This window comes from Gorilla gorilla, chromosome 4, assembly GCF_029281585.2.
Source record: "Gorilla gorilla gorilla isolate KB3781 chromosome 4, NHGRI_mGorGor1-v2.1_pri, whole genome shotgun sequence".
NCBI classification, from domain to species: Eukaryota; Metazoa; Chordata; class Mammalia; order Primates; family Hominidae; genus Gorilla; species Gorilla gorilla.
The window spans coordinates 173,540,548-173,557,418 of NC_073228.2; the positions used below are offsets into that span (position 1 = coordinate 173,540,548).

The 16,871-nt window shown below is 42.0% G+C and overlaps 1 protein-coding gene across 2 annotated transcripts in view; it reads left to right on the forward strand.

Annotated features, from left to right (window-relative positions):
* The window catches only part of DOCK2 (dedicator of cytokinesis 2), a 441,813-nt gene that overhangs the window by 77,916 nt on the left and 347,026 nt on the right, over window positions 1-16,871 (forward strand). For both annotated transcript variants that reach the window (XM_031011390.3, XM_055387440.2), the window contains exons 20-22: window positions 1,503-1,592; window positions 2,668-2,768; window positions 3,937-4,071. In XM_031011390.3, coding sequence (XP_030867250.2) covers window positions 1,503-1,592; window positions 2,668-2,768; window positions 3,937-4,071 — 326 coding nt within the window. The remainder of the gene's footprint in view (window positions 1-1,502; window positions 1,593-2,667; window positions 2,769-3,936; window positions 4,072-16,871) is intronic.

Below are 16,871 nucleotides of genomic sequence, written 5' to 3' on the forward strand. Positions count from 1 at the left end.
ATCCCAGCTCTCCCACTTGCCAACTTTATGTGATAATATAAAAGTGACGTAGTTCTCAGGGCTGTTATGAGCATTCAAGGTGATAATATTTAAAACTTACTCAACAGTCTCTTACACATAGTACACAACAATTAAACCAAAGCATATAAAACAAAGTTCAATAAATGGTAATTATTAATTATTTTTATTGTCATATGTTGATATATATGTATATGCATATATATGTATGTATGTGTGTGAGCATATATATGTGTACATATGTATATATACATATATATATATAGTAGTATGATCTGTTAGTACTACCCACACATCATTGTTAGAAATAAAAGGTATTCTTGGTTTCTGCTGCTTGGAGAGCATTATGTATTAAAAATGAGAAAGGGAAAGACATCAGGGCTTACATTTTAAGTGAAATAAGCAGAAAACAATGCAAATGTCAGATGTATTATTGCATCCACATGGTAGTGGAGAATAGAAAGTGTCTGAAGTGCAAATCTAATTAAAGCAACCCTTCTCTCCAGCCTTATGAATTGGGAGAAGTGTTTCCCAATGGTCCTGGAGATCTTGTTTCCTTGATACAGCTAGAAATTCTGATATTAAACATCTTTATATGGTAGCTGTGTGTTTTGAGGGATTATAGGAAATATTGACCCATCCCTTAGGAGGGAGGAAAATCAAGTTTTATTTAATTGCCTCTACCTGGAGAAGCGGTGGCAGAATTTCCAGATGCTGTAAATGTATACCACTGACCCATCTACCTCGTTCAGCAATGGCAGAGTAACTCCCCAAGACACCACTTTAATAAAGTCTATAGCCTTTTGGTAGCTTGGAGAAGTCATGGAAGAGATGAGGCTTTTGTTGTCTTCCTCTTGCATTCTTTTTTCTTTTTTTTTTAAAAAAAGTTTGTTATTTAAATATGATATACATATGATGAAATAGATACAGAGCAGTTATCTTAAGAGTATAGCATAATGGATTTTTACACACGTACACACCATGTGTACTCACCACCCAGAAGAGGATACAGACCACTTTTAGCATTATAGTAGATTCCCTCATACCCCTTCTCAGCCAGTAGTCCCCCGGGGTAATCACTGTCCTGACAACCATCATTGTAGATGGGTTTTTGCCTACTCTCAAATTTCATAAGAATGGAATAGTGAAGAGTGTACTTTCTGTGCCTGATGTATTTTACTGCATATAATGCTTGTGAGAATCATCCTCATTTCTGCCTGTGGAAGTAGTTTGCACTTTAGTCCAGCTGTGTAGTATTCTCTAGTGTGAAAATGCCACCGTCTGTGCGTCCATTCTGCTGTTGATGGGCAGTTGGCTTCCTCCAACTTCTGGCTCTCGTGAGTAAAACTACTCTAGACATTTTGAGCATGACATGTGGTGGATGTGTGCTCTCATTCTCTTATAGATACTTAGGAGTGGGATTGCTGGTTCACCTGCACTTTGTCTTGTTTCTGAAATAGTGCAACCTTCGTTATTTCTTCCAGTTTCTCCAGGATACTCTGGATGCCCTCTTCAACATCATGATGGAGCATTCTCAAAGTGATGAATATGACATCCTTGTCTTTGATGCCTTGGTAAGAGAGAGGGGAAAAGTGTCTAGTGACAACAGGCATTAATGTGTGTCTTACTGTGAAAATACTGAGAACTCATGGCCCTCATGGCCTTTTTCATGAATTCTTTGGAGTTGTTGTAATGTTTGGCTACAAGACCAATAATGAGCTGCTATTTCCTTTTGCTTCTTGCCAGTTCATTTGAAAGCATGAGGCATGGTGGGTGAAAGGGGAATTTTAAATGCTGATGTCAGATTGACACTGGCTGCAGGTACATGAGGCTGGATATTGTGAATGATTGCTTCTGCTTTCTATGAATGTTGGGAGCTAGTCCCTGGCTAGGTTGTAAAGCACCCAAAATGTTTCTTAGCTTTCCTTTCACCTTCTTCTCCCCATTTCCTCCAACTCACTAATCATTACATTTCTCCTACCCACCCAGAACTTTTCATGATGCTGTACCATCCAGATCTTCCTTCTTTTAGTCCTCCCCTATGGTCTTTTTGTCCTCTCCCTATCTCGACTCAGATTTTCTCAGTGTTATGTCAAAATAAACACAAGAAACATCTGCATTAGGGAATCAGTGCCCAACAAAGTTTTTAAGTGTTAACTCCTTGTGTCATGGATATTTGCATTTTTAAAGAGGTTACTGAGAGACAACTGTGGCTTAATCAAGTGCTTCCCCAGAGAGTACCCTAGAATGCTAGCTCTCAGAAAAGATGTTTCATGACAAATATATACTTTGATTAATTAATTTAGGGAAGTGTTGAATGTTGCATGGCCCTTTTAGAGATTCACAATGTGCGTAAGTATATTAAAGATTCTAAAAAGTTTTGCAATAAGGAAGACAGTCTAATAATGATAACCTGACATTTCTCAACACCTATTTGACCATGAAATCCTTTTCATCTTATAACACCCCACAGCACACTTCATGAAACATTTTTTTGGGAAGATGCTACCTTAATAAAGAGGACTCATTATGTATTAGTGAGCTAATTCCTGGGCAAAGGATTTTAATGGGGGTTGAATTATGCCAGGTAAAGATGGCTTCCTGCCCTGGGTTTGCCCTGAAAATACTGCTGCCTTGCATCTTCCTCAGATTTACATAATAGGACTCATTGCAGACCGGAAATTTCAGCATTTCAACACCGTTCTGGAGGCTTACATCCAACAGCATTTCAGTGCGACCTTGGCTTACAAGTAAGTAATTGTGCACATGGGGACTTCTTCTCTACCACCTTCTTGCCCTGCCAGGATGCCTAGGGCACAGGAACTTGAGTAATTTTCTTTTGTGACTAATCTGTGTGAGCTCTCCATTCTCTAACAAAATCTAACCTATGCTTGGGTTATTTGGATATCATTAAAAATGTGGAATACCCATAGGTTTGGATGAATGCCTTATGGTTGCAGTGGTACCTGGAAGTGCTTATTCATCCATTCAGCTAATATGCTCTCATTTCTTGAGTGGACACCAGGACTTAAAGGCTACAGAGAAGACCAGGTGTGGTGGCTCACGCCTGTAATCCCAGCACTTTGGGAGGCCGAGATAGGCGGATCACCTGAGGTCAGGAGTTGGAGACCAGCCTGGCCAACATGGTGAAACCCTGTCTCTACTAAAAATACAAAAATTAGCTGAGCATGGTGGTGGGAGCCTGTAATCCCAGCTACTCGGGAGGCTGAGGCAGGAGAATCACTTGAACCCGGGAGGTGGAGATTACAGTGTGCAGAGATCACACCACTGCACTCCAGCCTGGGTGACAGAGTAAGACTCATCTCAAAAACAAAACAAAACAAAACAAAAATAGCGGGGGAGCTACAGAGAAGAAAGTGCACCTGCCAAGTAGCTCAGTCTGCTTTGGGTGTAGGGAGAGGGTGAGAGATAGGAGATGATGCCAGGGAGTTTGGTGGGGACCAGTTTGTGAAGGGACCTTGAAAGTCGGGCCAAGTAATTTGAAGTCTGCCCTATGGTAAAGAAGAAGCATAGAAAGTTCCTAAGCAAACTTAGAGTTCTGTGATATTACAAGAACATGTTCTATAGAAAGAAAAAGTTGAAAAAAAAAGACATTATTGCCACCATTATTCCCCATTATTCCCACTTGTAGCCTGATTGTGACTAGTTCTCCTAGTCAAAAGATTTTTTTTTCCTCCCTATCTTTTTCTTTGCTGGCTTTTTATGAGCAGGAAATACTTATTAATTCCCTGTAATAAATATAATTTTAATGCAGAGTTATCTTTATGCTTACAAATGAGTAAGTGAGCTTGGCTCTACTACCACCTTTAACCTTTGATTGAATGCCTTATAATTTACTGAGCAAACTAATTACCATGATGAAAGAGATGTATTTTGAAAATATTATCCCTTATTCAGGAAATTGATGACAGTTCTGAAGACTTACTTGGATACCTCCAGCAGAGGGGAGCAATGTGAGCCAATCCTAAGAACGCTGAAGGCTTTGGAATATGTGTTCAAGTTCATTGTTCGGTCGAGGACATTATTTTCACAGTGAGTACTTGTTATGTAAGAGTGATTGATTAGCTCTGCAATTCCTCTGGGATACAACAGTATTTTTACTGTAGGAGAAACTCGTTTAAAAAATTATAACCAGCTGTCGATCAAAAACAGCTCAAGAATCCAACCTAGAGAGTAATGAATATGTAATAATCGTACCCTCTAAGTTAATTTGGGAAAAAAAAGAAATCTTAACATGTTGCAGAGTTATGTTTTATCCAGTAAATGTGATTTGAGGCTCTTCTGTGTTTCATCTAACATTCTTCATTTGATTTGAAATATGGTGAACATTTTCCAGCAATCTATATCCAATGTTAGAGGGCCTGGGAGCAGGAAGGGCAGAACTCAGGGAGTTTGACATTTACTTGGCTCTTGTAGGTTGTACATGGCCAATAAGCTGGTATTTGCAGTTGACCTGTCTGTCCTTGAGATCCTAGTAGCCAAAACGTGAGCTGATGCATTAGAGTACCTTAGAAGATTTTGATGGTCAGTATCACAGAGGCCAGCTGCCTTTTTGAAGGGCTTTGGAGATGAAGGCATTCAAATGCAATTTATAGAAGAACAATTCATGTTCATCTTGGCCATAGGACAAAGTTAGGTAGAGGATTGTTTGTGTGTAATCAGGTTGGTTGTGTGTGACGGAAAATAAGAAAAACATTCAAGGAAAGTATTGTCTGGATTCTTAGTGCAAACAAAGAACACTCAGCTGAAACTGACTTAGGGAGAAATGAGACTTTATTTCACATCATTGAAAAACCAAGGGTGTAGTCGGCGTCAGGCATGGCTGAGTCCAGATGCTCAGTGTTATTGGGATAGTCTCTGTCTGTCTAGATCTGGACTCTGCTTTCTTTTTGTTGATTGTCTTATGAGGCAAGTTTTCCGACGCAGAGGCTGCTAGAATCCTCAAGTTTACATTCTACCAGTGGAAGCAACTCTACGTTCCTTGTTGTCCTAGCAAAATCCTATGTCAAGAACTGTCTTGGGTCTTGTATAGTTGTGGTCATGTGTGCATTACTGGAGTCATGGCCAGGTCAGCCACTTATGGTGTGGACTTGTTATTTTAGAGAGATGACTTCTCAAAAGAAACTTGAATTAGCCTGGGCAACAAAGTAAGACTCTGACTCTTAAAAAAAAAAAAAAAAAGACCATCATTGTGATTGTGATCATGACAATGGATGGGCTGCTAAAGCTTTATATTTGACAGTGCATCTGAAACAGGCAATCATTTGGGATTCTCTTAACACATTCTTTGAGATTTCAGGTTATGAATAGAAAGATGTGAGTGTCTTGAACCATGCGACAGAACAAATGCACTTAGGTCATTCTGAAAGTGAAGTGTCTGTTTCAGATTCCTCTGGCTTGTCATTTAGTCAAGTCTGAGTTGGGTATTCTAGGTTTGAGAGATACTTCTCAGTGATTTGGGAAAACCAATATGAGACTCCAGTGAATCTAAGAGTGATTTTCTTAGAGGAGTTCAAGAATTCAGACATTGCAGTTACAGCTTAAAAGTCAAGGATATCTTATCCCATCTTCCAAGTGAGAATGTTTTATGTATGAGTAGGATATGTATTTTCTACTTCTCAGACCTTTTCTTCAGTTCTTCCTTTTGGTGTATTTATTTTATTGCTTCTCCTCTCTCCTATATTTCTTTCCTTTTCCATCCCTTCCTCCCTCCCTTTCTTCCTTCCTTCCTTCCATTTTTTCCTTCCATTTTCAAGGATTGAGCTTCTTTACAAAGCCTCTTGCAGTGCCTGAAGCTCAGACAACCAGCTGTGCTAATCCTCAAGGGTTCTGAGCTTGTGGAATTACACAGAGTTTGGAGCAGACCGAGCTTCCCTGTTCCATGAGATGGACACTGAGCAGCTCCCCTTCCTACTGGCAGGCACATGGAGATGAGACTGCAGAGCTTCTGTTAAGATAACTCTCTTATTTATTTATTAATTTTGAGACAGAGTCTCGCTCTGCCACTAGAGTGCAATGGCGCAATCACGGCTAGAGGGCAATGGCACAATCATGGCTCACTGCGATCTCTGCCTCCCACCTTCAAGTGATTCTCCTGCCTCAGCCTCCCAAGTAGTTGGGATTACAGGTGTGCATCACCACACCCAGCTAATTTTTTAGTAGAGACGGGGTTTCACCATGTTGGCCAGGATGGTCTTGATCTCCTGACCTCGTGATCTGCCCACCTCGGCCTCCCAAAGTGCTGGGATTACAGGCGTGAGCCACTGCGCCCAGCCAGTATAACTCTGTCATATCTTACGTCTGTTAGTTTTTGTGTTTTCCATCTGCTGGGACAAAATGCATTTGTGCATTTGTTTTGCTCTTCTCTGCCTCAAGGCATATAATCTTGCAGAACCTCTAACTCTTTAACTGGTATAAATTCAGTGCTGCTGTGATGCTAAATGCTAAGTGACTTTTGGCTTATTAAGGAGCAGGGTGATCTGTTATTCCTTGCTGTATCCCTAGAATAGCATATAGCAGCACATCACTGACATTCGGTCAGGGGAGGTCTCTAAAGCAACCCAAGCCTAATCTCGAATCCTTCCTCATGAACAGAAATGTAGGCTGACCTGCAAAGACAGTCTAGGACCTCATGCTAGGAGAAGGTAGGTTTTGTGCCTTGTTCTTTTTAGAATCTTTAGCAATGATCTGCTCTCCAATGGAGTCTCTAGGGCATTGGGAAGCTATTGGGGTATTTCTCCATACAAGGGGGCATCTTCTGTGGGAAACTAGAAAACAGAAGTTTCAATGCTTTGAGATGTCTAACCCAGCTGCTGGGAAATCAGAATCGAATTATTGGTTTGGGGCTAATTGTATCTGGTATTGTGTGTCTGTTTCCTGTGAATCCTTTATTCTCTTTCCCCGCTTGCATAACTGCAGCGGATCTAGCTCCCATTATTTGTTCCCTTGCCATTATTTTTTGCACATACTGCCCAGGAACACTTGCAAGGGCTAAGGATTTTCCTGTGTCAGTATGCAACGTATAGTTGGGTAAGGAAAGAAGAGTCGTTGTGGAGAAGGGGTGGAATTTTTATTTTACTATATTGTTCAGGAGGATTCATTTTTATCTATAGCCAAAGAAAGAAGAGAGTGAGTTCCTTGTCCCTTGCTTCTTGTGTCACTAGCTCCTGAGTCAAAGTCTGGATCAAATGTCTCTGATTAGGCACATGCCAGTGCTGTAGCTGCAAGGGAAGCTGGCAGAGCAGGTTCTAGCTTCTGCCACAGGGAGGCAGTCTTATGAGTAATTCCTAAATTATAGGATGTGTGTCTGAAAGATGCTGGTGGCCATAAATATGTCCAATATCCACTAGGCTTTTGTAGAATGACTGAGCTCCTGGGAGGTATTGAGCATTGTAAGGAACATTCAGAAAGAGTTGAAGTGATAATCTTCTACGATTCAGCTTCTTTACAAAGCCCCTTGCAGTGCCTTTAATCCTGAAGCTCAGACAACCAGCTGTGCAGATGCCCAAGGTTTCTGAGCTTGTGGAATTACACAAAGTTTGGAACAGACCGTGCTTCCCTGTTCCATGTGATGGACACTAAGCAGCTCCCTGTCCTACTAGCAGGCACAGAGAATCAGACTGAAGAGTTAGGATAACTCTCTAAAAGGGAGGGGAACCAGAACACTGTGCTGCAACAGGAGTTGCTCCCACTTGTCTCTGCTCCTCACAGATCCTCATGCTGCCCCAGGCTAGAGTGCAGGGGGCAGCATGAAGTAATAGTTATGAGGAGATGTTCATGCAGGACAGACATTGGGTATAGTGGTATCTCTGCCTCTATAACTACCTGGGTTAGTGATTGAATCAGCCTCTCTGAGCCTCAGCATCCTCATCTATAAATGGGGATAAACCAGTTCATTGTGTTTCAATGATGAAATGAGATTATGGGTACAAAGTGCTCCATGCAATATCTGGTACTTATTTCATAAATTTAATAAATATTAGCTGGTATCATGTTTTCACTTAGGAGAAACAGCAAGGGTGCTTTTTTCAAAAACTCAGATTTAAATTATTATGAAGAAATTCCAGGGTCTTGATTCAAGCTTAAAATTTGACTTACTACTCATACTATCCTAAGCATTTCTTACAGTTTATTTCTCTGGAGGCAGGGATAACTTTTACCAGCTGTCTGTGCTTTTTCAGGACCACAATGTGGTACTCTCCTGGCCCCAGGAATTCACCTTGGTCTACTGCTAGCCCTCACTGGGTGGTCCTGATTCTGTGTGTTGCCCTTATTTCCTCTGTGATTGTGGTCAGGCCCCTCTGGCCAGAGCAGCTGTGGTGCCCAGGTATCTGGCCCCTGCTTGCTATGCCTGCTTTTCTTTGCATCCTGCCTTCTGCTCTTATTACAGACCTGCTTATTTGGGTCTTGCTTCCTTCCCCATCTCCATTTAACCCCGATCTCCTGCTTCCACAAACTCCTCCTTCACCAGCCCCAGCTCCAGCTCATTTGCTTATGAGAAACTGCCAGCTCAGAGGTGAAAAGCACAGTCTCTAGAGCCAAGTCTGCTTGGGTGTGAATTCTGAGTTGGAATCTTGCCATTACATTTACTAGCATTTACAACCTTGGACAAATTATTTAATCTGCCTAAAGCTCAATTTCCTCATATGTAACACGGTCGTGATAGTACCTACCATACAGGGTTGTTGTACAGACTAAATGAGCCCAATGGATGTAAGGTACTTACTTAGCACAGTGCTGGTCACATAGCCAGTATACGTGGTTATTCACTTATCATCTTCAGCAGTCTTCACAAAAATTCTACGGAGGACCCCATTTTCTGACTTTATCTCCTGCTACTCCTCACTCACTTTGTGCCAACCACACTGGACTTGCTGTGGCTCAAGCTCCTTCCTTCCTTAAAGACCTTTGCACCCTTCCCCAGATCCATTTGTTAACTCCCTCACCATTTTTATATCTTTGCTCAAACCTCTCTTTCACTACCCTATTTAAAATTGCAGCCCCTGTGCCGAGCACTGCTGATTTCTCTCTTCCTTTTGGTGTCTTTTTCTCCCCATAGAACTAAACATGGCATACTATATAATAATCATGCTTTTGTTGACTGTCCCTTCCTTGCTGGAACGTCAGATCCATCAGGACAGGAACCTTTGACTGTTTTGTACACTGCGGTACACTAAAGCAACTAGAATGTAGTAAGCACTCATTAAGTATGAAATTGGACACCATTTCTAGCCCCCTTTCACAAAGAAGGAGATTGAGGCTTAGATTCAAGCTCAATGATCACACAGCTAAGAAATATAGCAGAGTGAGGCTTTGCACTCTGCCTCATCTGATGAAGCAAATGTGAGAACCTGATCATTTTTCTGGGCCATGCAAATGTGAAGTCTGGCTGACCATGTTGAGGGGCTGTCCTGAGGGAGGGCGACTCTGACTGGAGGGGTTGATGTACCGAGTGACATTAGGGGCTGCTGAGAGGCACATGGCTGCTTGGGTTTCAGTGCTAGGAAGCATGGTAACATCCCTAAGTGCAGTAGGAATTCTGCAAACAACAACAACAACAACAACAACAACAACAAGATGAGCTGGAGCAGGAGTGGTCAGGAAAGGCATCCTTGCTGTTATAGTGAAGCTATTCAGGCAAATGTGACTTTATCTTCATCCTCAGGGAATGAATAAAGAAAAGTTGACAAAGGGCAGGCCAGGTGAGCTCACACTCCTTGGGAACAAGTCACTGGTTGGGGAGAGAAAAATTGCACTCTGTGTCCTGATGGGAGCTTCAGCACCTGGAAGCTTCATCATCCTGCTCCCTACCCCTGAGAGCCGAGAAAGCCTGCGCTGGTGTGCACAGTTCCACTGCCCTGCACTGGAGCTGCCACCACATTAACAAGGGCATCTCAGGAGCATGGTTCGCAGCTCAGCGACGCCTCCAGTCTGGCTTACCTCACCCAGGGCCAGACATGATTGCCCTTTCTTTAATTGCCTTCAGCATCAATGACCAGACCCCAGACACCAGCTTTCTGGTACTTTCTTTTGTCTTCTTTTTTTTTTTTTCTTATTTGCCTATTTATTTATTCCGTGCCACCCTACCAATCAACCTCCACCTTATCCCCTCCCACCAGCTCAGTTTCTTCCTATGCAAATATTGCATAGTAGTTTACCCTCTAGGTCATGAATATGTTAGGCAGCAAGATTGTCTGAATAAAGCTCAGGGCAAGTCAGTGTAGCTTGCAGTCGGAGGGAGCACATAAGCCTCTGCCTTTTGAAACAAATATGAATTTAACTCAGAGGTACTTGCCAGTGTGATTTGTTTTTATTGTTCATGTATGAATAAATATTAAAATGTAATCATCTGTTTATGCCGAGCATGAGCTGAAATGCCTGTGACATTGAGATTCCTGTTTCTTCTGCGTGTAATTTGTTTGCATGTTAATGCCATTTATTTCTGTGTAAGCCTCTGTTTTTGGTTTTGAATATAATTTCACTTTTTGAAGACAGTAATGCTTAGTAAACTGAACAATTGCAGTTAATGGAACTATTTTATGATAGCATTAACTTGGCATCAGATCAGGATGAAACAGAAAACTGTCACCGAAAGGATATCATCAAACAGTGACTTCTCTTTAATTTATTATTTATTTTATGAATTGCTGCAGTACTCAGGGAAAGCTAAACAGCCTTTCTCATGAACATATGTGAACGTGGTTTGTCAACTGTTAAGTAAGTTGCCTGATTATAACATGAAATTGTGCATATGCATGAGCTGTTTTTTCTTTTTATTTATTTATTTATTTATTTATTTATTTATTATTTTTCTTTTTTAAAATTATATCTTAAGTTCTAGGGTACATGTGCACAACGTGCACATTTGTTACATAGGTATACATGTGCCATGTTGGTTTGCCGCACCCATCAGCTCATCATTTACATTAGGTATTTCTCCTAATGCTATTCCTCCCCCAGCCCCCAACCCCCGACAGGCCCCGGTGTGTGATGTTCCCCACCCTGTGTCCATGTGTTCTCATTGTTCAGCTCTCACCTACGAGTGAGAACATGCGGTGTTTGGTTTTCTCTCCTTGCGATAGTTTGCTTAGAATGATGGTTTCCAGCTTCATTCATGTCCCTGCAAAGGACATGAACTCATCCTTTTTTATGGCTGCATAGTATTCCATGGTGTATATGTGCTACATTTTAAAATCCAGTCTATCATTGATGGACATTTGGGTTGGTTCCAAGTCTTTGCTATTGTGAATAGTGCTGCAATAAACAATACATGTGCATGTGTCTTTATAGCAGCATGATTTATAATCCTTTGGGTATATACCCAGTAATGGGATCCCTGGGTCAAATGGTATTTCTAGTTCTAGATCCTTGAGGAATCGCCACACTGTCTTCCACAATGATTGAACTAATTTACACTCCCACCAACAGTGTAAAAGTGTTCCTATTTCTCCACATCCTCTCCAGCATCTGTTGTTTCCTGACTTTTTAATGATCGCCATTCTAACTGGCGTGAGATGGTATCTCATTGTGGTTTTGATTTGCATTTTCCTAATGACCAGTGATAATGAGCATTTTTTCATGTTTGTTGGCTGCATAAATGTCTTCTTTTGAGAAGTGTCTGTTTATATACTTCGCCCACTTTTTGATGGGGTTGTTTGATTTTTTCTTGTAAATTTCTTTAAGTTCTTTGTAGATTCTGCATATTAGCCCTTTGTCAGATAGGAAGATTGTAAAAATTTTCTCCCGTTCTCTAGGTTGCCTGTTCACTCTGATGGTAGTTTCTTTTGCTGTGCAGAAGCTCTTTAGTTTAATTAGATCCCATTTGTCTATTTTGGCTTTTTTTGCCATTGCTTTTGGTGTTTTAGTCATGAAGTCTTATGCATGAACTTTTAAATAGTTCTCTGTTCCCTTTGCCTATGGAAATATTCGTAAACATTTATTGGGCACCTATTATGTGCTAGGCACTTTGTTAAGTCATGGGGACCCTGAAATTAGTAAGTCAGCCTTCCTCAAGTATTGGCAATGTAGTGGACAAGATAAACATGCATCCCAGCAATCAAATCACAGTTGCCTGGGATAAGCAATGATCAGTGATGCAATATCACAGTGGAGGCCTGGAAACTGTTCTTGTGGGAGCAGACAGATTTGAACGACAAACCTTACCTTGGGAGGATCAGTAATTCTTCTCAGAGGAGGTGATGTTTCAAACTAGACATTGAAATGTATTTAAGAAGCCAGGCTAGCCAGGTGCAGTGGCTACTGGAGAGGCTGAGGTGGGAGAATTGCTTGAACCGGGGGGTGGAGGTTGCAGTGAGCTGAGATCGTGCCACTGCACTCCAGTCTGAGTGATAGAGTGGGACCCAGTCTCGAAAAAAAAAAAAAAAAGAAAGAAAGAAAAGAAAAGGAGCCAGTCCATGGGACGAAAGAGACTCTCGAATTCTAAATACAATCTGTGAAATAGAACTTCCAATGACTCCTGCTTCTCTTCAGTATCATTTATGAAGCCTCTCCTCTGTGCTTGGCCCTGCATTGCTTTTTACTCCACCTCACTTAATACAACAATGCTGCAAAGCATAGGTATTATGATGTTCATTATATAAAAGAGAAAACGAGGCTCAGAAAGGTACAGAAAATGACTCCAGGTCACACTCTAGATGTCGGCGGGGAGGGATCTGACACTCAAGCTGAGGTTCTTGCTGTTGTGCTGTACCCACACATGAATGTCATGTTTGTGGAGAAGAGTAGCTAGTGAATGAAGCCGTGTGGCGGAGGGGGGCCTGATGCATCTGGAGAGGTGGCTTGAAGCTGAATTGTGAAACACCTTGAATGTCAGACCCAGCAGCTTGACGTCATCCTGTATCCAGGGGGATTTTGATGTAGATCCTACCTTTTACTCTTAGAGAGCACACAGTGAGTGCCCCAGTAGGTGTACACACTAAGCTATTGGGATCAGATAAAACTATTAAAATTATTTTATCTCACATGAAGAAATTAAACTTATAAACACTTAATTTAGACTAGCAGATGGATATCGTTTATAAATAAATAAGCATCTATTGAGTTTCATGCTTAAAATGAAAAAAAAAATTTTTTTTCTCCAAGGAGCAGTTTGGAAACTGCTGCTTTTGGCGGTGGGGAGCCACTGAAGTTCTAAAGCAGGGGATTAACATGATTAGATTCATGTTTTGGATAGAGTACTGGGGAAGAAAGGTTAGCTCGTGGAAGATGAGATAGAAAGCAAGAGATGGAGATGGGTGATCAATGGTGAAGCTATCACAATAATCCAGGCAAGAGCTCTTGAACTAAGGTAGTGACGGTAGTACTGGGGAAGAGGAGAGGAAGAAGATAAGGGTTTACAGATGAGGAGATGGCCAGAACTAATTGAATATAGGAGTGGAATTCAAGGAGAGGGCCAAGCCAGATGATCTGACTCTGGACTTTCTGGTCCATTTGACCTGGCGTTGCAAACCAGCATGAGAAATACAGGGGAGTAGTGGGTTTTTATAGTGTATTGGGTTTGGGACATAAAATGTTTGAGGTGTTTATTGGCAGAACCAGATGAAAATGTATAGCAGGCAGTTAGATACAGATTAGGAGTTCAGGAGAATGGAGACACAGTTTTGGTTGAAATTGATCCAAAGAGATATTTGAAGCTATAGCACAAGGTGAGTAATACTATAAAACTCAGAATGAAACCCAGGGAGTCAGCCCATTGAAGGGATGGGTGAAAAAAGGGTCCCACTGAAAGCTGGATTAGGGACATCGGATAACAAGCAGAAAGGATTGTCATTCCAGGAACCAGGAAGGACAGTGTTTCAAGGAGGGAGTGTCGGCAGTGTCAGGTGCTACAGGGAGATCATGGGACTGGAAACTGATTAGAGGCATGATATTTTGCAATAGAAGGTCATTGTTAAGTTAGCCAACCCTTTCCCAGAGCTTAGCATCTTTCCTAATATCTGGTCCAAAGGCCATCAGAGCAAGGGGTCAAGGTTTGAAGTGCATTTGATTTCCTCTTATCTGTTTGTGAATTACCTACATTTGGATTGTCTTTTTCCAGGGTGTAATCCTAGACTGACTTCCCCCATCCATCCTTCATAATCTGGGGAAAATTTCATACTTCACTCACAGCAAAGCGTAAGACACTGGTCTTGTCTGCTTCCACCTCCCTTTAAAGGTGTGGAATGAGGCTATCCTGTGCTGTAGACAATTAAGGGTAAAGCTGTGGAGGACACAGATATTCATTCTTTTAGGTTGAACTGGTAAACTATTTCCTTTGATTGTTAACTCATTATTGGAAATCTGGGAGCTAGATTGCTGGTCGAACCCTTGCCTGAGAGCAAAGATGGCTGTTTGTGTCAAATGCTGAGGCTGACAGTTGCTCAGAGAATGACTTGGGTGGGAGAGCAATTTACTGAATAAACGTGTAGATTTAGAAACTGCACTTGCAAATCCCCTGTAACGAAATATGAACATACCAGATAAGAAGGGTCTAGTTTGCCAGAAGGGTGAAATTTGCCATGCTAACGCAATTGTCAGGGATGCTAAGTGCAATTGGGATGACTAGATGTACTTTGTGATCTTCGTCAAATGTACTTGAGGCAGGCATCACCCTGAAGGAGAATTTGTTTCCTTAGTAGAAAATAATATATTGCTCACTCATTGGGCTTGTTATTTATTGTGTCTTTGGGGTGGAAGGAAGATTGAAAAGGACTTCATCATGTGGCACATATGGTCACTGTCCTTCAAGTCTCTAAACTGGCCTCTCTACCTGGCAGATCTACTCTCCCACATACAGGAGAGACATATAGCCTGCTACAGAGACACATTGATTTCATTCATTCATTTGTGTATTCAATAGTCACTTTTGAGTCTTACTCTTTGGCCAAGTTCTATGCCAGGAGACTCTAGTGAAAAAGACAGATGGAGTGTCTTCCTCATGCTGCCCTTATATTATACTGGGGGAGACGGAAAAACATAGAGAAATGAATAAACCAAGTTGTTTCAAATGGTAATAAATGTCAGTGAAGGAATAAGCAAGTGTGTGGCTGAGACAGGGGTGGGGAGGGTGGGGGGTAGCAGAGTGCAGGGTATAGCACAGTGGTGAGGCTCTGGAGCCACACTGCCTGGGTTTGAATCCCAGTAACTGTGACCTTGGGCAAAGTCACTTCACCTCTGGGTCTTAGTTTCCTGGTCTGAAGTGGGGATTACCTCAGAATGTTATTGTGAGGGTTCTGAAAATGTGATATTTATTTATTTATATTTATATTTTGGAGGTGGAGTCTCACTCTGTTGCCCAGGCTGGAGTGCAATGGCACAATCTCGACGCACTGCAGCCTCTGTCTCCTGGGTTCAAGTGATTCTCCTGCCTCAGCCTCCCGAGTAGCTGGGACTACAGGCATGCACCACCACACCCAGCTAATTTTTGTATTTTTAGTAGAGATGGGGTTTTGCCATGTTGACCAGGCTGGTCTCGAACTCCTGACCTCAGGTTATCTGCCTGCCTCAGCCTCCCAAAGTGCTGGGATTACAGGCATGAGCCACTGCTCCTGGCCCTGTAAACTGAGATGTGATAGATGCAAATGAATCAGCCATGCGATGGCTGGATGGGAGAAGGAGGTGCAGAGAGGAAAGCTATGAGCAAGTGCTCTCACAGGGTGAAGCTTTTCAGAAAGTTAGAGAAGACTGGTGCTGGGGGATGTAAGGTGAGCATAGGGGAGAACAGGAGAAAGATGAATTTGGAGAGCGAGTCAGAGGCTACCATGCAGGGATTATTCTAGGCACACTGCAAACTGCTCAGAGGGGATTTAACTAAAAACGCTCGTATGTCAGGTAGCACGTATAATACTTGGGTGACAAGAAGGGTTTGTGTCATGGACCACACGTGTGTCGTAACCTCTACAACTCTCTTTAGTTACCTCACTTAAGATATATAGGACATAAACTGTCCATTCTTTAATCATGCTAGATGGAGGATGGACATCCTGTGTTTCCTCAAATCAGTGAACAATCCCTAGAGTTCTAGCAATCGCTCAACTCCCTTAAGCATTTTTGTTCTACAGTCACCACACTTACTATTTTTAAGAGCCATTTATGTTTCAGCCACCATGAATTTTTGGTTACAGTTTTGAACAAGTTTATTTTTTAATTTTAGGTATATGATTATAGCTACCACTCTCTCTCTCTCTTTTTTTTTGGAGACAAGGTCTTGCTCTGTTGCACAGGCTGAAGTACAGTGGCATGATCACAGCTCACTGTAGCCTTGAACTCCTGGGCTCAAGTGATCCTCCCGTTTTGGCCTCCCAAGTAGCTAGGACTAATGCCCAGCTAATTTTTAAAATTTTTTGTGGAGATGCAGTCTCACTATGTTGCTGAGGCTGGTCTTGAACTTCTGGCCTCAAGTGATCCTCCCACCTCAGTCTCCCAAAATGCTGAGAGTACAGGTGCGAGCCACCACACCCAGCCTTGCCACTTCTCAATGCTGTGTTAATGTATCGGTCTAAAGACCCTGATGTGGTTTGGCTGTGTCCACACCCAAATCTCATCTTGAATTGTAACTCCCACAATTCCCATGTGTCCTGGGAGGAGCCCTATGGGAGGTGATTGAATTATGGGGGTGGGTCTTTTCTGTACTGTTCTCATGATAGTGAATGAGTCTCATGAGATCTGATGGTTTTAAAAACTGTAGTTTTCCTGCACAAGCTCCCTCTTTGCCTGCTGCCATCCATGTAAAACGTGACTTGCTTCTCCTTGCCTTTCCCCGTCATTGTGAGGCTTCCCCAGACACATGGAACGTAAGTCCATTGAACCTCTTTCTTTTGTAAATGGCCCAGTCT